Below are 26,304 nucleotides of genomic sequence, written 5' to 3'. Positions count from 1 at the left end.
AATGAAATAATCTCACAAATTATATGAATTTAGAACTGCGATCCCTGTCCTGAAGGTGAAGCCCATGGTGGTTTGAAAGCAACATGTGGCTGAGGGTATGGCCTGAGGGTATGACCACTGATCTGATACTTGAGGAAAGAGGAGGCATTCCCCAGGGTAAAGGGTGAGGAGGGTATGACCCTGAGGATATGACCTCTGACCTGATACTTGAGGGTATGACTTGAGGGTATAACCACTGACCTGATACTTGAGGAAAGAGGAGGCATTTACCAGGGTAAAGGGTGGGGAGGAGCCCATATTCCTGGTGGAGGGAATAGCTTTTGCAAAAGCAGTATGGTTGGGGGTTGGGGGGGGAATGGTTCCTTCTGAGAACTGAAAGGAAGCTACTGTGCCTTGAACACAAGCCCTCTGGGGTAGGATTAATACTAATTCCATTTTACAGATAAGGAAAATGAAGACCAGGCTGAAAATACAGCCAGGAAGTGGCAAAGCCAGACCGCAAACAGAGTTCTTCTCATTCCTCAGCCCCTATTCCTCCCTGTATAGCTTGCTATTTGAGACAGATCAATTTCACCCTTGTGTTCAAGGGCGATAAAAATGTAGCACAGCTGGGGTGGGAAACCTACATCCTAGGCAAGAAAGCCCGGAGTTGCAGAAAGCATGAACTAAGAATTTTGAATAAAGCAGCTGAGCTCCTGTGGAGAGCTTGGAGGAGTGCAGATGAAGAAGAAGAGGGAGGAGGAGGGGGAGGGGGGAGAATAGGGGGAAGGGGAAGAGGGAGAGGAAGGAGGAGAAGAAAAGGAAAAAGGAGGAGGAGGAGGAGGAGGAGGAGTGGGGGAGGAGGAGAAGCAGCAGCAGCAGCAAGAAAAAAGACAAAAAGTTAAAGGGGTACTTGTTCTGTGATTAGGATTCTGAATTTGAAAGAAATATAGGGCAATCAGTCAACTAATGCAGTCATAACTGACTATAATTCTAGTGTTTGAGCAGTCTAATTTGTCACACTTTCCCTTCTCAGTGGTCTTTACAAATAGGACGCATGTTCCTCTGAATAAACCAGTTCACTTTTATCTCCTCTGAAAGGTAAGGCTGAAAGGACTCAGTGATGCCTCCAGTTCCTAGTGATTCATAAAATGGCAGGTCTTCCAAGTGTGTGGTGAAATGCAGAGTTGGGTAAAGCAAAGGTCCACAGAGAGACTGACCTCTATTCTCTAATCAATTAGGGATTTGGGAAATGGAAGACCTAACAAGGGGAATACAAGGGGAACAGAGCTCCTTAAACAATGAGGGTTAAAATGCAAATCTCCAAGCTCTATTCCAGTCCTACTGAATCAGGGTCCCTGGAAACAGGGTCTGGGAAATTGAATTCTTAATATACTTCCTAGGGACTAGTAAAGGAGTTGTAACAGTGAATGAACTCGAATTAAAAGAAAGATGCCCCCATCTGATGTCAACCATATGAGATGTCCCAAATGAAACTACTGACCAGCTCAGTCAATCCACAAAACCGATACATCATAACAAAGTGCTATTTTAATCCTCTAAATTTGGGAGTGGTTTGCTCTGTAGCCATAGATCACTGAAACACAACCTCAGTTCCCAATTGGCAGGCAGTTCTCTTAAATCTCCCAGGACCCAGATGCCTTCCCTATGTGGCTCCACCATTTTCATTACACTGTTTCCAGGATCATTGTGGAAAAGAGCATAAAGAATAAGGCAGGAGAGATCTTTATGGACCAGTCCTGGAAATGGGGTGTATTGCCTCCACCCACGGTTTTTGGGCCAGAACTCACTTACATGGCTACACCCAATTGCAAGAAGTTGGGAAAGATAGTCCATGAGGAAAGGAAATGGGTTTAATAAACAGCTGGTCAGTCTGTGTCTCATGAACTGTTCCTTATGAATCTCTTTCTCATTGGGTGTGGGGGTAGTTAATAACTAAAGTAGACAAATATTCAACATATTAGTGTCTTCTGGTTCCATCAGTCCTATTATATTATATTTATTCTCCCTTCTCCTGATCTTTGCCAAAATGCTATCTGGGTGTTTGGGGTTGGGGAATGGCAATCTATATAACCTTGCGGCTTGAGAACAAGGAAGCCTTAGATCAGCACATGTGGCTTCTAGAGAGAATTCCTGTTTTGCATCTAGATCCCCCGCACAGAGTCTGATCCTGTTTGGCATTTATGGATGTTATGCTCTTAACTTCAGAGCTGAAGTTAATGGTTTAGCCCGTCTCTGCCTTTGGCAACCTCTTGGATAAAACCCATGGTTGCCTGCAGTTCCGTATCTCCTCGGCAAGGACACAATAGAACTTCTGCCTTCCCAGGACCTCCCAGCCCTTCATGCTTCTTATAAGATTTGGAGAATATAGAGCCCTTTGGCTTGGATCCATTAGTTTGGACATAAACTACAAAGAACTGTGGGAGCCCAGTATGGCCTAGAAGAAAACTGAAAAGAAATACAAACATAATCCCCTCCTCTGAGCTGCCAGCTTGCTTAAGTCACAGAGGACAATACCTCCTTCTCTATGGATCCTATGTTACCTCTCGGCACTACAGTATATAATATTTACATAATCAGAATGCTTTATATTTTTATTGAGATGGGCTTTATGTTTTTAAAATTCTCTAATAAAGCATGAAAGACCTACTTAGAAAAAATATATAAAGGTAATTAAATAGAATAACTTAAAAATAGAATATAGCTAACAATTTAAAGAGGGAGGCAGAGTAAAAATATGTGAAACTTCTCAACTATCACTGAGGCCAGACAACAGCACGTTCTAAAACAGAAAAATCAAGAACTGTATCTGTATTGACTTGTTTTATAACGTTAAGTACCAGAAAAACAAACACAAGAGCAGCAAAAACAAAGTCTGGGGACTGGAGATTGGAATGGAGGGTAAGGAAAAAAGAATCTTTTCAGTTCAGAATTCCTCTGCATGGCTTACGTTTGAAAACTCACATGCAGATCATACTTTAATGAGAAAACACTAATTTTTAATTTCAAAATAAAACAGAGGCATCCTCATCAATAAGGAAATGCTTAAATAAGATATAATCACTACTCGAATATCCATCTTTGAGGTAAAAATGAAGTACATGTTTAGATTCTGACAAGGAGGGGTATCCAGGATGTAGTGTTAGGTGAGAGAGGTGAGTGATAGAACAACAGAGTTAGGATGGCCATTTATATAAAAATTATACATGTTCACACATACAGTGATAGGTCATGTGTGCAGAGACACCATTGAGCATATAAGACAAAAAGTCCATGAGCTATACCTCAAACAATTTGGAATGAAGAGAAGCGAAGACTTCTATTTTTTGTATTTCACACTTCTCTCTCTTCTTTACTTTTTAAAAGGCAACATATATGTCTGAGTTAGAATTTTTAAAGGTGAGTTTGCATTCTGGCATTGTCTCTTACAAACGGTGTAATACAGAGAAGTCAGGCCACCTCTTTGCACATCAAAATTAGCCCATCTTTACCCAGAACTTGCACCCATTGCCCAGTAGTATGAGCAGATGAAAGGCCCCAATGTATCCCAGCAGTTCGTAGGGCTTCTGTACAAATTGCACCCTTTCCCTTTACTCTTTCCAAATGAGAAATGGCAATCTGGGAGACTCGGGAAGAGGGGTGATTTAGGGGGTGGAAAGTGGGGGGGTGGAGGGATGATTCAGACAGTGTTTAAAAACAGCCCTCAGATGCATATGTAGGCCATCATCAGCTCCCAGATAACAACCTTCCCCTTTCCTGCAATTTTCTTCCCACTCCCACTGCCATCCATTCTCTCCTAGACTCCTCTTTGTATTTATTTTAACTCAACTTTATCTGTATAAAATGTCCAGGTGTTATCAAAATGTTCCAAGATGGAATAACCCCTTTTTCATGCTCCCCGAAGTCATCCCATTAGTTAATGGTGACTGTTGACCCATGAAGGTTCTAGAGTCCAGACTTGACTTTGTAACTTTCTCTCTAGTGCCTATACCATGCCTGACACTTGGTAATTTTTCAATAATATATACTGAATGACTCCCAGAAAAACCTTTCCTGGTCCTTTCCATAATATTCCCATTGCTCCTATGCCAGGACCATAGCTAATTATGACAAAAAAACATTTTCAAGAAAGTAATACATTTAAAACATCTGCGACATATTTGCTTATTAATACAAATGTGCTTCTAATTCGTCCAAGTTCAGACTGGGGTTTAGCCATGTGTGGAAGGAGGAAAATGAAGTATTTCCAAGTCATTGCATTTTTCTTCCAATAAGTACTGGCTACTTCAAGCCAAACCAGTTCCAGAGCTCTAGGATTCTGGCTTTTGGCAACTGTTCTGAGTGTTCCTTGTTAGTCTTACCTATGTGGAAAAGAGACTGAAAGGATAATATTTGGTCAGGAACCAGCAATCTCAACAACCAAAATCCAATCCTAACTCAATCATGTGTCATACTGACTACCCAGGTACCTGAGGAAGATTATCAGAGCAAAGTCAGACAGTGTCACACTTTTCATTGCCATGAGTATTTTAACCCCATCCCCAATACAGAACCAGGTGAGCTAGACCGGACCGCACTGATGATGCTCTGTGCCAACGGTAGATATAGACCTTTGCAAAGTGGGCTGACAGCTCCTTCCGAAGACTTGACCTCCTGGTTTTTATTTTATTTTACTTATTTTATTAATTCATTTATTTGAGAGAGAGAGAGAGAGAGAGAGCATGAGCAGGGGGAGGGGCAGAGGGACAAACAGACTCCCCACTGAGTGGGGAGCAGGGAGCCCTATGCAGGGGTTGATCCCAGAACCCTGAGATCATGACCCGAAACGAAGGCACACGTATAACCAACTGAGTCACCCAGGCGTCCCTGACCTCCTGGTTTTTAAATCCAGGGTCCTTGAGAGGAGCTACAGGACAACTTCCTGCTGTCTCTAAATTTTCTTCCCTACAGCTGGCTCTGGAATTGCTTAGTTTGGCTTTGTTAACATGACAATAATTACAGTCATTTTCATTAATTGCTCCCTATTTGAGCCTAATTGCCATGAAGCACAATAAAAATTATGCACATCATTCAATGTGCCATATTAACTTCAGACTTTATTTCATTACAACATTAGATTTGGTTCACTTTTACATATTACTGCTCACATGGTTTGGTTATACACACATTTAAAAAATAAAGAATAAGACATATATCAACAAGCCAAATCAATGAAACCAGCAGGGAGCGTCATGAGGGACTGGGACCAAGAATAAAATGTTGTCCTCTGTTTCTCGCTCTGCAACCCCTTCATTCTTTTCCCTTTCTTCTGATCCTCTTCTTCTCCTCCATGCACATGGTGGAAGATCCTTTTTCACAGGGTGTTCTTGAGTTTGTATGACCTCCATTCAAGTGACCAGCCTCCACATGGCTCTCTTTGAAGTCCAATTCCAAATTCCCAGGAGAAGTAGTCTGGGTAACCAAGCCTGGTTGACTATTTCTGGTTCAATCAACTGTGGCCAATTGACGGGATAAAGTAGTTCAAGAAGAGCTTCGGAGGCTCCCAGCCTGTGGCTGGGTGGGTAAGTGTGGGGATGGAGGAGTTCTTTCTGAAAATTGGGATTGTGGGTGATAGTGAATAGAACCTGTGTCTTGGAGTGTTGGTGAGTGTTGCAAGACGCAATGTACCTTGCACATTTCTGGCATAGAGAAAGCACTGAATATAATATTAACCATTATTGTTATTATCTCTTTGGGTTCTTCAACCACTTATTTTGAGGTTTTCAGGAAGATATATATTTTTAAATCCATAAACTCCATCCCAAAATTTATACAAATGATCCAGGAACCTCTGGAAATCATCTCAAAAAGTTGTGTTTATTTTTCCCCCCAAAACTCTGAACAGTGGTTCAGGAATCTTCACAAGTTAGAGCAAATTTTGGAGAGTTTTGCAAACATAGCATGTAATATTTCCCTAATCCAGCAGACGGCAGGCTTCCCAAAGGTAAAGGCTGTTGCAGAGCCTTTACGCCTTTCAAAAAACAAAGGTGATTCCAATGAGAGCTTGACTATTGGCTTTCAGAAATGCAATACTACTATTTACCTTCAAGAAATATAAGACATAAAAAGAATAAAAATATTTTTTAAGGCCCAGCAGAATTCCTGGCTGTGACCATAACGGCTTCTCGTCACACAAACTTGGGAAATAAACAAAAGACATTACTAGTGTCCCCAACCACTCTTTGTCTCTGCCCCCCTTCTCCCTGAGTCTTCCCCTTCTTGTCACCCGTCATATGAAAACATCTTCAGGAAAGGTACCTATTATTAAATTTTAAAGAAATTTAAAATCCTATGAATCTTAGTTCACTGCAAACAAAAGGGGTGCCTGGGTGGCTCAGTCGGTTAAGCATCTGCCTTTGGCTCAGGTCATGATCCCAAGGTCCTGGGATTGAGCCCTGCATTGGGCTCCCTGCTCAGTGGGGAGCCTGCTTCTCCCTCTCCCTCTGCCTGCTGCTCCCCGTGCTTGCTCTCTCTCTCTGTCAAATAAATACATAAAATCTTAAACACACACACACACACACACACACACACACACACACACAAATATGACTGTTACTGGGGCACCTGGGTGGCTCAGTAGGTTAAGTGTCCAACTCTTGGTTTCCACTCAGGTCATGACCTCAGGGTTGTGAGTCGGTGCCCTTATCCTGCACTCAGCATGGAGCCTACTTGAGATTCTCTCCCTCTCCTTGTGCCTTTCCCCCTGGTCGTGTGCTCTCTCTCTAAATAAATAAATAAATAAAATTTTTTTAAAAAACGTGGGGTGCCTGGATGGCTCAGTCGGTTGGGCGGGCGTCAGACTCTTGATTTCTGCTCAGGTCATGATCTCAGGGTGGTGAAATCGAGACCGGCACTGGGCTCCATGCTCAGTGGGGAGTCTGCTTCAGATTCTCTCTCTCCCTCTGCCCTTCCCCTGTGCTCTCTTTCTCAAAAAAAAAGGTGACTATTACTAAAAATGGCATTTGAATTTTCAGATGCCCTACCAGGACTCATATTTAAAAAGGCGGAGTATTAGTGGTTTAAAACAAGGACATTGAAGATGGATAGGTCTGGGTTTAAATCCTGACTGTGATTATGTACACATTACTCTTTCTGTGGCCAGTTACTAGCTCTGTAACCTTGGGCAAGTAACTAAGCTTTCTCCTCATCTGTAAAATGGGGATAATAATAGAATCTATCTTAGGGTTATGTGAGGATTAAAAAAGATAATGCATAGAAAGCACAGACTGTTTAGCATGTAAAACACATTTAATAATAAAAGATTTTTCTTTTTTTTATTTTAATTTTTTTAAGTTTATTTGATTTTTTTTAGTTAGTCTCTACACCCAACCTGGGGCTTGAACTCACAACCTGGATATCAAGAGTACCACTCTCTTCCCACTAAGCCCAGCTGGGTGCCCTTTTCAAATTTAAAACATTTTTATTCCAGTATAATTAACACACAGTGTTATATTAGTTTCAGGTGTACAATATAGTGATTCAACAATTCCATACATCACCTGGTGCTCATCACAACAAGTGGACTCCTTAATCCCCATCTCCTATTTCATGCATTCCCCCACTCACTGCCCCTCTGGTAACTATCAGTTTGTTCTCTACAGTTAAGAGTCTGTTTCCTGGTTTGTTTCTCTTTTATTTTTTTCCCCTTTACTCATTTGTTTAGTTTCTTAAATGCCACATGAGTGAAATCATACGGTACTTGTGTTTCTCCGACTTATTTCGCTTAGCATTATACACTCTTGCTCCATTCATGTTGTTGCAAATGGCAAGATTTCATTCTTTTTTTAATGCTGAATAGTATTCCATCGTATATATATACCACATCTTCTTTATTCATCTATCAATGAACATGTGTGCTGCTTCCATATCCTGGTTATTGTAAATAATGCTGCTATAAACACTGGGGTGCATATATCCCTTTGAATTACTATTTTTGTATTTTGGAGGTAAATACCCAGTAGTGTGATTTTTGGATCATAAGGTAATTCTATTTTTAACTTTTTGAGGCACCTCCGTACTGTTTTCCATGGTGGGTGCACCAGTTGGGATTCCCACCAAGTGCAAGAGGGTTCCTTTTTCTCACGTCCTTACCAACACCTATTGTTTCCTGTGTTTTTTATTTTAGCCATTCTGACAGGTGTGAGGCAAGATCTCATGGTAGTTTTGGTTTGCATTTCTACAATGACAAGTGATGATGAGCATCTCTTCATGTGTCTGTTGGCCATCTGGATGTCTTCTTTGGAGAAATACCTGTTCATGGCTCCTGCCCATTTTTAATTGGATTATTTGGTTGTGGGTGTGGAGTTGTATAAGTTCTTCATATATTTTGGATACTGACCTTTTATTGGATAGGTCATTTGCAAATATCTTCTCCCACTCAGTAGCTTGCCTTTTAGTTTTGTTGATTGTTTCACTCACTGTGCAGAAGCTTTTTATTTTGATGTAGTGCCAATAGTTTACTTTTGCTTTTATTTCCCTAGTCTAGAAAGAAGTTGCTATGGCCAATATCAGAGAAGTTACTGCCTATGCTCTCTTCAAGGGTTTTTATGGTTTCAGGTCTCACATTTATGTCTTTAATCCATTTTGAGTTTATTTTGTGTATGGTGTAAGGAAGTGGTCTAGTTTCATTCTTTTGCTTGTAGCTGACCGGTTTTCCCAACACCATTTGTTGAAGAGTCCATCTTTTTCCCATTGGATATTCTTTGTCAAGGATTAATTGACCATGTAATTGTGGGTTTATTTCTGGGTTTTCTATTGTTCCATTAATCTACATGTCTATTTTTGTGCCAGTACCATACTGTTTTGATTACTACAACTTTATATTATAACGTGAGGTCTGGAATTGTGACGAGTCCAGCTTTGCTTTTCTTTTTCAAGATTGCTTTGGCTATTCAGGGTCTCTTGTGGTTCCATATAAATTTTAGGATCATTTGCTCTAGTTCTGTGGAAAATACTGTTGGCATTTTGAAAGGGATTGCATTAAATCAGTGGATTGCTTTAGGTGGTATAAACATTTTAATACTTTTTCCTCCAATCCATGAGCATGGAATGCCTATTTCTTTGTGTCATCCTCAATTTTTTTTTAATGAAGTATTTTTTTAAGATTTTATTTTTAAGTACTCTCCACACCCAACACAGGGCTCAAACTTACAACATGAAGATCAAGAATTGCATGCTGTACTGACTGAGCCGGCCACATGCTCCACCTTGTCTTCAATTGTTTTCAGCATTTTATAGTTTTCAGAGTACAGGTCTTTCACGCTTTAGTTAGGTTGATTCCAAGGTATCTTGTTATTTTTGGTGCAATTGTAAATGGGATTGTTTTCTTAATTTTTCTTTCTGTTGCTTTATTATTAGTGTATAGAAATGCAACAGATTTCTGCACAGTGATTTTGTATCCTGTGACCTTACCAAATTCATTTATCAGTTATAGTAGTTTTTTGGGGGAGTCTTTCGGTTTTCTATATGTAATATCATGTCAACTGCAAAGAGTGAAAGTTTTTCTTCCTTACCAATTTGGTTGCCTTTTATTTCTTTTTGTTGTCTGATTCCTGTGGCTAGGACTTCCAGTACAATGTTGAATAAAAGTGGTGAGAGTGGACATCTTTGTCTTGTTCCTGTCCTTAAGGGAAAAGCTCTCAGTTTTTCCCCAATGAGCATCATGTTAACTGTGGGTTTTTCATAGATGGCCTTTATTGTGTTGAGGTATATTCCCCCTAAATCTACTTTATTGAGGGCTTTTATCGTGAATAGATGTACTTTGTCAAATGCTTTTTCTGCATCTGCTGAGATGATCATATATTTTTTATCCTTTCTCTTATTGATGTGATGCATCATGTTGATTGATTTGCGAATACTGAACCACCCCTGCATCCCAGGAATAAATCCCACTCGACTGTTGTGAATGATTTTTTTAATGTATTGTTGATTTTAGTTTGCTAATATTTTGTTGAGGATTTTTTGCATCTATGTTCACCAGAGAAATTGGCCTGTAATTCTCTTTTTTGTGTGTGTGCTGTCTTTATCTGGTTTGGTATCAGAGTGATACTGGCCTCACAGAATGAATTTGGAAGTTTTCCTATTTTTGGAATAATCTGAGAAGAATAGGTACCAACTCTTCTTTAAATGTTTGGTAGAATTCGCCTGTGAAGCTCTCTGGTCCTGGACTTTAGTTTGTTGGGAGTTTTTTGTTTTTTTTTTTTTTTTATTACTGATTCAATCTCTTTACTGGTAATCAGTCTGTTCAAATTTTCTGTTTCTTCCTGCTTCAGTTTTAGTAGGTTATACGTTTCTAGGAATTTATCCATTTCTTCTAGGTTGTTCAATTTGTTGGCATATAGTTTTTCATAATGTTTTCTTACAATTGTTTTTATTTCTGTGTTTCTTATTTCTCTTCTTTCATTTGTGATTTTCTTTGAGTCCTTTCTCTCTCTCTCTCTCTCTCTTTTTTTTAATGAGTCTAGCTAGTGATTAATCAATTTTTTGTTAATCTTTTCAAAAAACCAGCTCCTTGGGGCGCCTGGGTGGCGCAGTCATTAAGTGTCTGCCTTTGGCTCAGGGTGTGATCCCAGAGCTCTGGGATCAAGCCCCACGTCAGGCTCCTCCGCTGAGAGCCTGCTTCTTCCTCTCCCACTCCCCCTGCTTGTGTTCCCTCTCTCCCTGGCTGTCTCTCTCTCTGTCAAATAAATAAATAAAATCTTAAAAAAAAAAAAAACAGCTCCTGGTTTCATTGATCTCTTCTATTGTTTTGTTAGTTTTTAAATCATTTATTTGGTGCTCTGATCTTTATTATGTCCTTCCTTCTGTTGGTTTTAGGTTTTGATTGTTCTTTTTCTAGCTCCTTTATGTATAAGTTTAGGTTGGGTTTTTTTGTAATTTTTCTTGTTTCTTGAGGTATTACTATAAACTTCCCTCTTAGAACCGCTTTTGCTGAATCTCAAAGTTTTTGGACCTTTGTGTTTTCATTTTTGTTTGTTTCCATGTACTTTTGATTTCTTCTATGATTTCTTGTATCACCCGTTCACTACTTAGTACCATATTATTTAACCCCCATTTATTTGAGGTCTTTCCAGATTATTTCTCGTGGTTGATTTCTAGTTTCATAGCATTTGCTCAGAAAAGATACATGGTATGACTTTAATATTTTTGAACTTGTTGAGACTTGTTTTGTGACCTAATATGTGATCTATTCTGGAGAATATTCCATGTGTGCTTGAAATGATGTGTATTCTGCTGTTTTAGGATGGAATATTCTGAATATAGCTGTTGGATCCATCTGGTCCAGTGTGTCATTCAAAGCCACTGTTTCCCTGTTGATTTTCTGTTTGGATGATCTGTCCATTGACATAAGTGGACTGTTAACATCCTCTACTTTTATTGTATTACCATTGATTAGTTCCTTTATGTTTGTTATTAACTGTTTTATGTATCTGAGTGCTCCCAAAAGAAGTTTTATCACAGTGCCACTATTTAAATAAATTATTATATTGATATGATACTATATTACCCTCTTACTATATTTTCGTAACAGTCCCATTTTATCTCACACATGTTAGACAATTTCTGGAGTGTTGCCTTTATGTCTGAACTGAAGGAAGGGGGCACATTTTAAACGGAACATGGACATGTTAGAGAGAACACAGAAGAAAATGGCTGGGGATGTTTCCAGAAATTATCATATGAAAGTTCGTTGAAAGAGTTGGGACTATTTAAACTTGAGAGTTTATGTGCAACATAAGAACTACCTTCAAATACAGAAGTGCTGAAGGAAATCCTGACTGAGAGGCCTGGATAAAAGCCTAATCTTCCAGAACAAGTGGGTTTTGCATTTGTTTCTGTTAGCTGCCAGAGGAGAATTACCATCCCCACCTCAGTTTATGCTTATTTCTCGGCTTGGGTGTTCTTGGAACAAATGTAATGACAGACCCATGGTTCAAATTCTCAAGGGAAGCTTCTTTCCCTAGAGTCCAGACCAAGACAGAGAAACATCCTTATTGCCTCCTTGAGCTAGTGGGTGAATTTTTCCTGATTCACCCTTTCACTGTAATTATGGTCCTTGCTTCAAATTCTGATCACAATGCTTATGATAGCCTTTCTATAGCTCTAATATTTTATAGTTTAAAGAGTTTCTCTTATGTGAACATTTTCTTTGATTATCACCAGAGCGCTGTGAAATACGCAGAGATTATCATCCCCATAGCAATGTGTCTAAGGCATTAGTAGACAAGACAGGACAGGAAATAATGTCTTAGGCTGGATCATATGATGCCAATTCTTTAATGTGAATTACACTCGTTCTGAAGTGCTTGCCACACTGCCTTCAATCAGCACACTAAATTCTTTGGTTGTCCCTTTCGGACGCTATGGATCTCTAATACAGAATCTCTGCTCTTGGGGTGTATAATACAGTGATGAAAGTTTAAGGAGTCTGGTAGCTCTTTATTCCACTCCATGGCTCAAAACACTATGCCTTTGGTATTTTTGGTGCTAGATTATAACCACAATCCGTTACATTTGAATTACTGGACTAACTCAGAACAAGCATATTGTGGAAAATAGTAGCTGCGAGAGAGACAAATTGGGGATTGGCCCCGTTCTTTCAAATGTTGTTACTAACATAAGGAGAGTAGGGAGCAAATTTTAATGACCAACCAGTTAGACAAGAGCAGCAATAATTACAGGGGGCCAAAAGTCTTGAGGTCCTACAAACGCAGGTTCATAAAGCAGCATTCAATGAAAGTATATAAATTCCTTTCCACCCTCTTTTTCTGTTTTTTTTTTTTTTTTTTTTTTAAGATTTTATTTCTTTATTTGTCAGAGAGAGAGAGAGGGAGAGAGCGCACAAGTAGGGGGAGCAGCACGCCGAGTGAGAAGCAGGCTCCCTGCTGAGCAAGGAGCCTGATGTGGAACTTGATCCCAGGACCCTGGGATCATAACCTGAGCGAAGGCACTTAACAGACTGAGCCACCTGGGCATCCCTTTCCACCCTCTTTTCTATCTTCAGTCTCAGGTAATGCTCATCCATTATAGAGGCCAGCATGCCATGTGAGGACATAAGGGTTGCCCTAATCATCTTCCAGCCTCTTTTTTTCTACTTCTCTCTACAGGATAGAAGTGCTGACCCAGCACTGAATGACAATGTCTTAAATTCATTTCTTCCCTGTTGATTTCACATAAAGGCTCTATGTCCTCTGGGATCACTAACCTTAACCTCAGCTTGGCTACTGGAAACATTCATTGAAAACACTGTATCGGTCTAACTTTACTAGCTGATCATATTTGTTCTTTTCATAAACACCACTGCATATCTTCCCCTAGAACTTACAGACGAACATGATAATAGCCAGAAATAGTAAGAGAGCGCAGAGAATTAAAAAGCCCATTCTGGTTCACAACAACAGCCGACAAATCATGCCAAAAGTCTTTTAATCTCTCTGGCTTTCATCGTGCAAATACGATTGTGTTAGAAAGTGCTAATAATTACTAGTGGTATTATCTAATAAGTGAATTCAAGATGGGATGTACCATTGTAGGAAACAATGAGGTATAAGATCTCATGACTTTGGAAGCAGTCATGTGATTATGATGTGATTTCCAAGATCTCAGTCATTTTTGTCTCAGTGGAAAGTTACCAGAAACAGAATATTGATAAAAGATTTCAGTCTCCTACAGTATACATGTGTAAATATTGTAAAAATGATGGTCACAAGGATGATAAGTATAGCCCTACTACATTTGACTCAGCTGAAAAATCCAACTAAAACATTAAAACACCAATTACTTCCTCTGATGGCCAGAATTTTTATAACAGGGAGGGAGGATGAGTTCAACAAAAATAGCCAGATTTGCCTGGCAGAAGCTCAGCCAGCACTTGAGCGTTCCTCCACACAGACTCACCACCTCAGTGTTTGCCAAGCCAGGCTTTTCACGGCTTTGATCCCGAGTGAACACGTGACGTTTGTGTAGGAAGCTCCCAGATTCCAGGTTTCACCCCTGTTTTCAATGTAACCTTCCAGCCCTACTCAGACACTTCTCATCTCTCAAGAAATACCACAGTGTGATATTGGTAACAGTTTTAAGTATCACCTCTTTACCTGTCCTAGGGGAGCTGCAATTTAACAGGAATAAAAATTCTAAGCTAAACATGGAGCGGAACAGTGTCTAGTGTGTGCTACCTTTTGTGTAAGAAAATATGTAATACTCTACTTTTATTTTCAAAAATAAACAATGAAAGGATGAGACAAAATCTAATAAAAATGGTTATCCATACAGCAAAGGAGGAAACTGGGTAGAAAGAATAAGTATGAAGGCAATCCTTTTCTGAATCCTTTGTTATGTAGTGTTTTTTTCTTATTTAAAAAATTTTATTTTTTATTTGATATATATAGAGAGAGAGAGACAGGAGAAGGGGCAGAGGGAGAAGGAGGCTGCCTGCTGAGCAGGGAGCCCAGTGTGGGACTTGATCTGAGGACCTTGGGATCATGACCTGAGCCAAAGGCAGACGCCCAGTCAAGCAAGCCATGCAGGCACCCTGTGTCATGTGGTTTTGACTCTGGAACAGAGGTGTGCTAGAGCCAGGTCACACCAACCAGCAAGAGCCAGTTATTGAGTTTGCAAGAATTCTATCAAGCAGCCATCATTAAAAATTAAATTGTATGAACTTAATATTAAACAAATTATATTAAAATAAAGATAATAAACACTAACAACTGATCAATCTCTAATTATTTTACTACATTTTATTATTATTTACTCCACTGAGATTATTGTATCTGTATGGTAGAAATACATGGAGTGCTACCGTGTACCTCAGTGATGTAACATTGGTAGCTTGAAATCAGTCATAGTGGTAACATTTATACCATAGAAATTGGCAAAATTAGGGCTTTTATTTCAGGGAGCCAGTTGTTAAATATTTATCAGCAAACTGTTGCTTTGGAATCATTTAATATTTTAAATGTATTTTAAATAAGTACATTTACATTTAAATAATTTAAATGTAAAAGTAAATTTTAAAAAGACTAATCAATAAAAATAAAAAACAAGCTGAAATAAACAAATTTATCAAATATATATTATTTAGCTGCCATAACAATCAAAAGAAAAGTTATTTCAAGTGACTTCACATCTTTTTTTTTAAAGATTTATTTATTTGTTTCAGAGAAAGAGAGAGAGCATGTGGCGGGGGGTCGGGGGAGAGAGGAGAGAATCTCAGGCAGACTCCCCACCAAGCACAGAGCCCAACACAGGAATTTTTAAAAAATGAACATTAGTTAGCTGTGCACAATTTCAAGGGGCCTAATAACAATTGGAGTCCTTGAAAGAAAGAAGAGAGAAGTGTGGGAAAGAAGAAATATTTGAAGAAATCATGGCCAAAACATTTCCCAATTTGATGAAAACTATAAACCACAGTTCTAAAAAGTTCAATGAACTGCAAGCACAAGAAAAAAACTACACGATGGCATATAGTCAACTTGCCCAAAACCAGTGATAAAGGGGAAAACTTTTAAAACAGACAGAGGTTGAAGGGGAAAAAAAGCATGTTATGCACTAAAGAAAAAGATATATGTTTCATATGCCCCCAGTCCATGCAATTTTCTCAGCGATGAGGTGAGCAAGAAAGACAGTAGAGAAATATCTTTAAAGTACTGAAAGAAAAAAAACCTGTCAATTTAAAACAGTCAGAGGTTGAAGGGAAAAAAAAGCATGTTATGCACTAAAGAAAAAGATATGTTTCATATGCCCCCAGTCCATGCAATTTTCTCAGCGATGAGGTGAGCAAGAAAGACAATGGAGAAATATCTTTAAAGTACTGAAAGAAAAAAACCTGTCAACTCAGAATTCTATATTGCAGCAAAAATGTAGAGAAATATCTTTAAAGTACTGAAAGAAAAAAAACCTGTCAACTCAGAATTCTATATTGCAGCAAAAATATAGTGAACATATCTATCATTCCCAAAAGTTTACTCATGCATCAGTCCTAATAAATCCTCCTTCCTCCCAATCCCTGCTACTCCCTCCCTCTGGGTCCCCAGGCAATCATTGATCCTTTCTCTGTCACTATAGATTAGTTTGTACTTTCTAGAATTTTATAGAATGTAATCATACAGTATGTATGCTTTTTGTCTGACTTATTTCACTGGGCATATTTTTTTTGCAGATTTTTCATGTTCTTGCATGTGTGACTAGTTCACTCTTTTTCATTGCTGGGTAGTATTTCATTTTATGAATTTACCACAATTTCTTTATCTATTTGCCTGTTCATGGACACTTGAGTTGTTTCACTTTTTGGCTATTACAAATAAAGTTGCTATGAACATTCCTATATGACACTTACCTTCCTTTATGTTGAATAAATACCTGGGAGGAGAATGGTTGCATTGTATGGTAGGTATGTATTTAATATTTTATGAAACTAGCATAAAAGCTGTTTGGGAAAATTTCTTAATGACCTAGTGAGATAAAAATAATTACTCCTTTCTTTGAGATGAGGAAATTGAGTCTCACAAATATTACGTTGGTTTGTTCAATGTTACTCAGCCAGGGAGTGGTAAAATAGAAAATAAACCTTATTCTCCCAAATCTACACTTAGAGAGGCTTCCACCAGCCCGTGCACATTCTTAAAAACCTAAAATCTCACCACTCATCTTACCAGTATCGATACATTGTTACAAGAGAAATAGGAGCTTGGAGACCTGCTGTTAGGGCCATGCTTCAAATATTTATTCCCTGAAACTTTAGTCTACAAGATGATGTGTGACACAAGGGTTCCGTGGTCAAGGAAGTTTGGGAAGGCTGAACCCATTAGCCACGCCCTCATGTAAGTCATCATTCGCACTGGAACATGAAGGATATGAGAGATTCTGTACTGACAAAAACCATTTATATTTGTTTAATCAAGTATTTTCTAACCACTTTTGAACACAGAACTTTTTTTTTTTGCCCATGACTTTTAACAGCTAGAGCTTTTAACTTGTTAACAGGGTATTATGACCTTTATAATAATAAAACTGTTTCAGAGATGTAATAAACAAAATTAGAGTTAGGACTTGCCAGTAAGAATAAGGGTACAGTGTCTCTTACCTGGCTTTTCAGGCATCATGAAGGAAACAAGTAGCCACAAGTCTTGGAGAAGCACAACCTGCACCTGGCATGTAAGTGACATTCCTGCGCGACTGCCTAGACAACAGAATTGAACAATTTTGTTTTTAGACTGAATCGAAATCTGCTGAGGCTTTCTCCTTTCAAGCTGAGTTATTTTTTGACATTTTGAACTTCCCTAAACAAAGACAATTTTTACATCCAAGCCGCTTCCGAGTTGATGAATAAACTCTCCAAACCGTAAGGACATGCCTTTCTTGGGTCCTGCAGATTATGGGGCCTCATGCAATTAAGCAAAATGGAAAGTTAAGAACAATTTGTTGACCTCAACAGCCTTTTGTCTGCAGTTTTCTATTAAAAACTATATTCTAGGCATATTTGTGCTTCAGGCACAAGGCACCCAATTTTGATTTAGACTGCCGAGATTGCCCCTCGAAACTCCCATTGTCCTTTTTTTGATTGTGACTCCCTTCTTTGTTAAAGGAATTTGCCCCAAATCAAAATAGAGAGCACTGCAAAATCCAGAAAGAATTTGTTTACCGATTCTTCCTGTCCACCTACACTGTCAGTGAGTTTACGGAGTGATGGCCAGCGGGCAGCAGGATGGCAGAGGCCGCATGGAAAGAAACTCCCTGTGCAGGTCATTCTCCATTTGCCCCTGGGGATCTGTTCTCTATGTTCTCCTGTCTGTTCTGTGCCATGGAGGCAGACTTGCATGGACTGCATCACTCCTGTTTCCTCTCCCTTTGGCTTCTGATGGGATCAGCCAATGGGAAACACCAAGGGCCCCTTCTGCCACCCCCGTGCACCTTCTTTCCTGGCTGTGTTCCGGCTGGCGTTGCCTCCTCTCCCTCACCACACTCCTGTGAGGTGACCACCCTCCCGCAGCTCTGCAGCTCTGCTCAGTTCCCCTCCCCTGACCCCTCCAGGCTTAGGGATGGCAGTAGCTTCCCAGTGTTGCTCATCCTAGGGTGCCTCAGAAAAAAATAATCTTTTCTCTTGACCCTGATCCTACTTCTGTCAATAGTCCCTTTATTAAAGTTCACCAGTTATACCTTTGAATGTGCCAATTCTTTCCTGCCTGAATTCTGATACATACATACATATGTTCCGATGATAAATTCCTACCAAATTTCTTAGTATCATGCTATGTTTAGGGGCACCTGGGCAGCTCAGTTGGTTAAGTGGCAGACTCTTGATTTCTGCTCGGGTCGTGAGATCAAGCCCTGCCTGGAGCCCAGTGATGGGCTCCGCACTGGGTGTGGAGCCTGCTTGGGATTCTCTCTCTCCCTTTCCCGCAGCTCCTCTCACCCCCCTTTGCTCAAGGATGCTCTCTCTCTCTCTCTCTCTCTAAAAAAAAAATGTTATGCTTTAAAGTTGTGATACGAAAGTCTTTCAAATTAGATGTCCTGCTTTGAAAGGGGAATTTTTTAAAAACGTAAACATTTAACATGAGTGAAATTATTTCATACGAAAATGGTGAATCCTAACTTTTTCTCAGTGGGTTTTGGGAAAGCATTTTAGTTACTTTGACTGGCTGTCCAATGTATCTTGTCTCCTGACTTTATGAAATGTGTTCAGGAAAAGTTCTAGGACATGCTGGCCCCAATCCAGGTCACTTTCTCACCCCTACCCAGGTTTGTCCTTATCCTCTGGATAAAGGGCAGTTTGCTTCACTGTTTCTGAACCACATCTGCTAAATTGCAGCAAGTCAGAAGATCTGGTGCTCTTATATTCCACAACTTCTTCCAGTTCTTTGTTTCCATTTCGCCCCCTCTTCTCTCGCCTACTCATTCCCGTTTCCTATCAGAATGACTTGTGGTCTTTTCCCTTCCCCCTTTCCTCTTGTCACTCGATAACCGAAATCCCAAGGCTCTAAGTCTCAACCACGCAGATTCCGGTGCATAACAGTAATGTGTAACCAATGGGAGCTAAGGTTCTCAAGTTGGCAAGTATTTTAATAAAAAAAAAATACATTTGAGTGAATTCGAGGTTACTCCCTCAAATAACATAACTCTCAATCATCTAAAATCCATAACGCTTCCTTGAGTGGGAGGAAAAGATGTGGAATTACCACTAACGTATCAGGAATTAAGCATCACGGGCAGTCTTGCCTATCCATTACTGATCTACATTTAATAGCCCCGCCATTACAAATAATTGTAGTGCTTTATTTCTGCACTCACGAAAATCGTTCTTGATTCATTAAAATCTGGGCATGCCTGTGGGAGTGTCACATATTTAAGTGTCATCCATCAAGTGAGTTGTAGTGCAAAAAAGGTTAAGCACAGCTGCCCCAGGGAATAACTAAGACAGATCCCATTACTACAGGAAATCCCTGGTGGAAGCCCTGGTACAATTTGAGAGAGAAATTCTCTATTGTAATAATTACATCACTATATGCATGATCCTGAATGGATCCTGTCTTACCTGCTGAAGAGCATTTCCCCTCCTTCCCCTTCAACATATGTTTATTAAAGCCATTTTTTTCCCCTATAGCATCTGAAAAAATTCCATACAGGTTAAGGTTGTTAACTTGCCCCATTTTGTTTCATCTCTGACTTTCTCTCAAGTGAAACAAAGCAAATCACCCTACTTCAAAGTAATTTCTACTGCCAACATGGGGCTTGAACTTACGACCCTGAGATCAAGAGGCACAATGCTCTAGGGGCTGAACCAGCCAGGTGCCTCCCTCTATTTTCAGTGTTTTGAATTCATCAGTCCAGACTTTCTGAGGTCAACACACAATTGTCTGAACATAATGTATATGTTTACATTAATTTTTTTCAAGCAAAAAGTAAAATGCAATTTAATCAGACCCAGTATTAAGACGCTGTGTCTGCACCTGCTGTGCGAAGGAATGTGCTAAACAAGACTAGAGATACATATGCTTCTCCTCTCGTGGACCGGGGAACTGAGCCTTCTGTTCTTGTTATTTGAGCTCTTACATTTTTTATTTTTATTTTTATTTTTTTTTAAAGATTTTATTTATTTATTCGACAGAGTTAGAGACAGCCAGCGAGAGAGGGAACACAAGCAGGGGGAGTGGGAGAGAAAGAAACAGGTTCATAGCGGAGGAGCCTGATGTGGGGCTCGATCCCTTAACGCCGGGATCACGCCCTAAGCCGAAGGCAGACGCTTAACCGCTGTGCCACCCAGGTGCCCCTTGAGCTCTTAGATTTTTTGAAAAAGATTTTATTTATTTCTATGAGAGAAAGAGAGGAAAAGAGAGAGTAAGAGTAGGGGGAGGGGCAGAAAAGAAGGAGAAGCAGACTCCCTGCTGAGCCCACTGCAGGGCTCCATCCCAAAACCTAAGCTGAGCTGAAGTCAGACACTTAACTGACTGAGCCACTCGGGCGCCCTCTGAACTCTTAGATTAATGCTTCTCTCTCCACCCTTGATTTTAGTGGCTTTGACATCTCAAAAGAACAGGTGGAAGTGAGGGAATGAGTGAAGGAAAAGTTACAAATAAGCAAGTGGAAAGTGTCTTCGTCCTTATTTTGTACAATCACGTATGTACATGTCAACTCAGTACCTATAATTAATTTGTTTTTAAATGATAAATTTAGAGGCTATTAAAAGCTTCATTTTTCACCGGTAGAGCTATTCTTCACCTCGGTATTCAAGAGGAACCTCCAAGTCTTAAGCTGAAAAGCATTCATGCAAATGTCCAAACTTGAGCTAGGTGGGCGCCATTGGGCAGCAAACTCTGGGAAGGGTCTAGCGTAGCAAGTAGAACACAGAACACTGCATTCAGTGGATCATATTACAGATGGAGGTGGTTGTTGGGCATAGCTGTTCACATCAGAGAGGGCCAGCAGAGCATGTCCCCACAAGGACACAGCTATGGGAAATCAGGAAGGAACAAGTTTCACAAAGCTACATACCAGGCTGGGAGCACAGAGGATACTAGGCCGTGCAGCGACTGGTAAGAAAAAGACAGGGCCAGTCCTAAAGGTATTGACTCCAGGTGCAAGAACCAGAAGAGACCTATTTGCAGAACTGGGTAAAAAATGAGAATTGAGGCTCAGAAATGGATCTTGTTATAAAAGTGGCACATGAGGGCAGAGTGAGAGAAGCAAGAAAGCTAGCAATGCAAAATCCAGAGTTTCACAATAGGACTCATTATTTCCTTCTACTTAAAGTCTGATTTGATCCTAAAAGGGAAGGCGATATCTTCAGACCTTCAGAAAGTTCTTCCACAGGGCTTAAAAAAAAAAAAAATCAGTTTCCTGACCTTGTCTATGACACTTAATATTAGTCAGGATTCTTGAAGGGAAGTGACAGAAATCCAATTAAAATTAGCTTGAAGCAACCACAATAAAAGGAATTTACTGGTTCACGTAGCTAGAAAGTGCAAGGGTAGAGCTGGTGGTTATAAACACTGCTGGATCCAGGGGCCTCAATACTCCCTCAGATTCTCCTCCAATCTTTCATTTCTACTTGTCTTTACCTAGTGGTGGGTGGATAGATGTTTTAGCAACTAAATTTTGGAAGAAAAACAAAATTATGTACGTACATACATAAGCTTATTGTAAATTTTATTAATACAAAGACCTTACAAATAACAATAAAGTATATAATTCCCTTTACATAAATTTCATACAGCTAATTTTTTCTTATAGAATGCTTTGTTGATTTTTGCCAAACTTTTGCACCTGTAGCCAAATGTGGTTGTTTTTAAGGATGCATATGCTTCTGACCTGAATGTTAGTTGATACTTTCAATTACAGGAAAGATAATGCTGTAAACTAAATTGCGTCCTCCACAAATACATGTGTCGAAGCCTGTTATGGACTGACTGTGAGGACACAATGGGAAGGTTGCCATCTGCAAGCCAGGAAGGGGGCCCTCATTATGCTGGCACTTCCATCTCAGACTTCCAGCTTCCAGAACTCCGAGAAAAAAAAATGTCTGTTGTTGAAGTCAGCAGTCTAAGCTATTTTGTTTTAACAGCCTGAACAGATTAAGACAAACCCCTAACCACTAACGTGACTGCATTTGGAGATTGGGTCTATAAGGAGGTAATTAAGGTTAAAAGAGGTCATAGGAGTGGGTGCTAATCCTATAGGATTGGTGGCTTTATGAGAAAAATAAGAGAGAGATATCTCTCTTTTCCCACGTGTGAACAAAGAAGGGACTGTGTGAGCACATAGCAAGATGGAGGCTGCCTAGAAACCAAGAGAAGAGGCCTCAGAATAAAACCTATGTTGCCAGCACATTGATCTGGGGCTTCCCAGCCTCCAGAACCAGGAGAAATAAATTTCTGTTGTTTAAGCCACCCGGCCTACGGTATTTTGTTTGGCAGCTCAAACCAGCTAATCCAGACAAAAAATATGAAAGTGAAACAATAAATAGATATGTGGGAACTTCACTCTTTTTGCAATGAGTGACTTCTTTGCTGAATCATATTATAGTTATTGAATACCAGAATAATATTTCCTCATTTCTTTGTGCTATTTATAACATCTTCAGACATGACATAGTTTTATGTTTAATCAGCATAACGTTTTCTCTGTAACTTTGTTAAATCTAGAGACAGAATTAGCAAACTATGCCCTATGGTCTTAAACTGGCCTGCTGCTTGTTTGTTTATTTATATTATTTATTATTATTTTTCAAAGATTTTATTCACTTATTTGATAGAGAGAGAGAGCATGACAGAGAGCATAAGCAGGAGGAGGGGCAGAGGGAGAGGGAGATGCAGAAGCAGATTCCTTACTGAGCAGCGAGAGCCTGGACTCAGGGCTCCATTCCAGGATCCTGGAATCATGACCTGAGCCAAACGCAGCTGTTTAACCAACTGAGCCACTCAGGTGCCCCATTGCTTGTTTTTTTAAATAAAGTTTTATTGGAGCACAGCCACATTTGTTTATGTATTGTCTATAACTGCTTTTGCACTGAATTGTCCTAAGTAATTCTGACAGATGATACGGTCTGCAAAGCCTGAAATGTTTACAATTTTCCTCTATACAGAAAATGTTTGCTAACCTCTGGTCTAGAAAATCAACAAAATAATAAATTAAGCCTCGATTTGTAGTGTTTGTCAATTTCTATGGTGTAAATATTCCCACCATGGCTGACTTCAACCTACTGATATAAATGTCATTGACTACAGAATTGGGAGGAAACATGTAGTAACACACCATTATGTAGTATTTCCATCATTTAGGAAACAAAAGCCACAAATAACCCTGAGAGCATAAATAATAACAAAACGTAGTAAAACAATTAGGAAATGATTTGTTTTAGATATGTATTCCCTTTGTATACAATACTATGTATTGTTTTTACTCAATGGTAAGTTCATATCATTTATTTTTAAATGATGACTACCGTTAATGACTGGCTCACAAATTTCATGAAAACGTTAACAGTTGGCTCTCACAAGCCAGTGTGAGCTGTCTCCAGCACACCATTATCTGTTTCTTTTGGCATACTGACCTCACTCTCTTCTTCTGGCAACAGACTCCTTACGGCTAGAAAGTTGGCAGCTGGCTGCCCCAAGCCCACATCTCACAGCCTATCATAACAAAGATGTAAAATTCTTGACCTTCAAACACCTAAATCACTTAGTCCCTGGACTGAAGCACTCTGGATAGAAGACTAGGGAGGGTACAGTGACAGATAATCTCACTAGGATCAGATGGAATGAGGGAGGGATTGATCCTTTTTTTTTGTAAAAAGTGGTTCTGGGCATAGAAAAAGAAACTAAAATTAGTTCCTTGCAATCCTACTTGCCTTACTCCAAATGCTTGTCAATGTTGAAATGTGGTACCAAGAATTAAATACAATACCTGTTGAGTTATATTCAGGACAAAGCACAATTGAGAGAAGTACTGCCCTAGGTGTGTTCATCATTATTCTACCAATGCAGCTTTAAAATGTACCCCCTGTCTCGAAATTTATTAACCTCTTTAATCTGGTTCATGGTGACACTTTAAGAAATGTAAACACCCAATGTTTTTCTTAAGATCTGCTCTTAAGGTATTTTACCCATGATCTGGATTTGAAAAAAAACTGACCTTTTTTAGTCTCAATATAGCAATTTACATTTCTTTTCTCAGTTGTTATTTATCACAACCCACTTTATCAATCACTTTAGGCATTATAATATTTTGATTCTGTTATCTGGTATATCATCTATTCCCACCAGCTTTATTTTGCTTGTTTGTTATAATTATTTATGATTTCCATGTCTTCATTTTAGTCATTGTTAAACAATTCTTTAATAAGAGAGATTCCTTTGAGATACTACTGGAAGCTTCTTTTAACATTGCCATCTATCCATTAAACAATTCTCTATTACAATGAGTATTTAAATACTGACAAATCCAATCCATGCACCATTACTGTGTGTAAGTTCTGTCTTGTGCATAAAAATATCAGGAGGGACTGATGTCATAAGACAATTATATTTAATTCTTCAAACAATAGTCTAGAGGAATTATTATGCAATTAATATGATTATGATTTTGTTTCTTGTGAGAAACAAATAGGATTAGCAATTTATGATGTTAACTATGGTCTAAAGTAGGTCACGGTAAGATTTGTAAGCCCCTTTCCAGAAGATAAAAATTTAGATGTTGCAAAAATGAGAGAGACCATATAATGATTTTGCCAAGTTTCCATAAGGCGATTCTTTAATAAAACATAGTGAGGGTCTTGCCCACTGAAACTGCCTACGATGAGTTGACAATAGGTGGTGATGCCTCCACAGCTCACTATTTCTGTCTTAGGGCTCTTTAATAAAGGGGATCAAATATCTCTCTTCCTTGTGGCACTTGCTTGACTGTGCCTATGGAGTTAGTGTTTGTGTGTGGTAAGGATTATTGTTGGCAATGGTTAGGGAGTGGTCTCCCTGACTACATGTATATTCCAATGAAGAAATTCATCCGTACTAAAACATCTTAAAATAGTTTGAGTAAAATCTGTTATTGTTAACATTGTCTTAGAGAAAAACAAGGATAGCAGAAAAATTATTTATTTCTTTAAGAAAATAAAAGGGCAATTTTTTTTTTTTTTTTTTTTAGGGAGAAAATCTTAAGCAGGCTCTATGCTCAGCACAGAGCCCAACATGGGGCTTGATCTCACAACCCTGAGATCATGACCTGAGCTGAAACCAAGAGTGGGACACTTAACTGAGCCACCCAGGCGCCCCTGCTTCCCCATTTTCTTTCTATTTGAGATAATTTCTTTTTTTAAATTTTTTAATTTTTTATTTTTTTTTAAAGATTTTATTTTATTTATTTATTCGACAGAGAGAGAGACAGCCAGCGAGAAAGGGAACACAAGCAGGGGGAGTGGGAGAGGAAGAAACAGGCTCATAGCGGAGGAGCCCGATGTGGGGCTCGATCCCATAACGTCGGGATCACGCCCTGAGCCAAAGGCAGACGCCCAACCGCTGTGCCACCCAGGCGCCCCTTGAGATAATTTCTGATTACTTTGTCAGCATTTTGCCTTGTACAGCATCTCTATTCAAATTCCTTCTTAGTCTCAGACAAAGGATCATGCATACATTCCCTTGAACATTCTACAAGCTGCTTCCTCAAAGTCCAGGGGAATGCTTAGCAACTCACAAGTTCTCCCCCTTCCTTACCACTAAGTGATTGGGCCACTTTCCCTCATGACTCCTGTCACTTTCCTGTCCTTGACCAGTCTCTCATGTTGGCTAAAAGTACAGCCAGTGTAACTGTTTTCCTCTTTGTTTTCCCTACCCTACCAGAGGAGAAATTGTCAGCAAGCTAGCCAAGGATTTATTAGATGCTCCTCCATGTCTAGAGGAAGTATGACACTCTCCAGCCTTCCATTACTAAATATAGCCCCTACGTCCTTCTGAATTTCATATAGGGTTTTATACTTTCTTGACATATCTCTTCCATTGGATGTTTTTTTGAACGAGAAAAAAAAAATCCCTTCCAATACCTTGTTCCAATTGACAGTTCTATTCCTTTGGGACTTTGTAACACCAATAGGATTATATTTACTTTTCTCTGTGAAAGATCACATTCATTTTATCTACTGCCTATGTTCTATGAAACTTACCTACCTTTACATTACCAGAATTAATCAGAGTGCCTGACGCATGATAAATTGGCAATAAAGGCAAGTTGAAACAAACAAGTATAGACACATATGAAACCTTAATTTTTAAGACTCTTTCC

General features: G+C 39.3%; 1 protein-coding gene across 2 annotated transcripts in view; it reads right to left on the bottom strand.

The window, feature by feature from the left end:
- STK39 (serine/threonine kinase 39) overlaps positions 1-26,304 on the bottom strand; it is a 441,956-nt gene that overhangs the window by 350,981 nt on the left and 64,671 nt on the right. For both annotated transcript variants that reach the window (XM_040644241.1, XM_008687066.2), the window contains exon 3: positions 17,123-17,218. In XM_040644241.1, coding sequence (XP_040500175.1) covers positions 17,123-17,204 — 82 coding nt within the window. In that variant the 5' untranslated portion in view covers positions 17,205-17,218. The remainder of the gene's footprint in view (positions 1-17,122; positions 17,219-26,304) is intronic.

This window comes from Ursus maritimus, unplaced genomic scaffold (genome assembly GCF_017311325.1).
Source record: "Ursus maritimus isolate PB19 unplaced genomic scaffold, ASM1731132v1 scaffold_1, whole genome shotgun sequence".
Lineage (NCBI taxonomy): Eukaryota > Metazoa > Chordata > Mammalia > Carnivora > Ursidae > Ursus > Ursus maritimus.
Note: the sequence above shows the minus strand (reverse complement) of the source record. Positions and strands in the feature narration are given on the sequence as shown.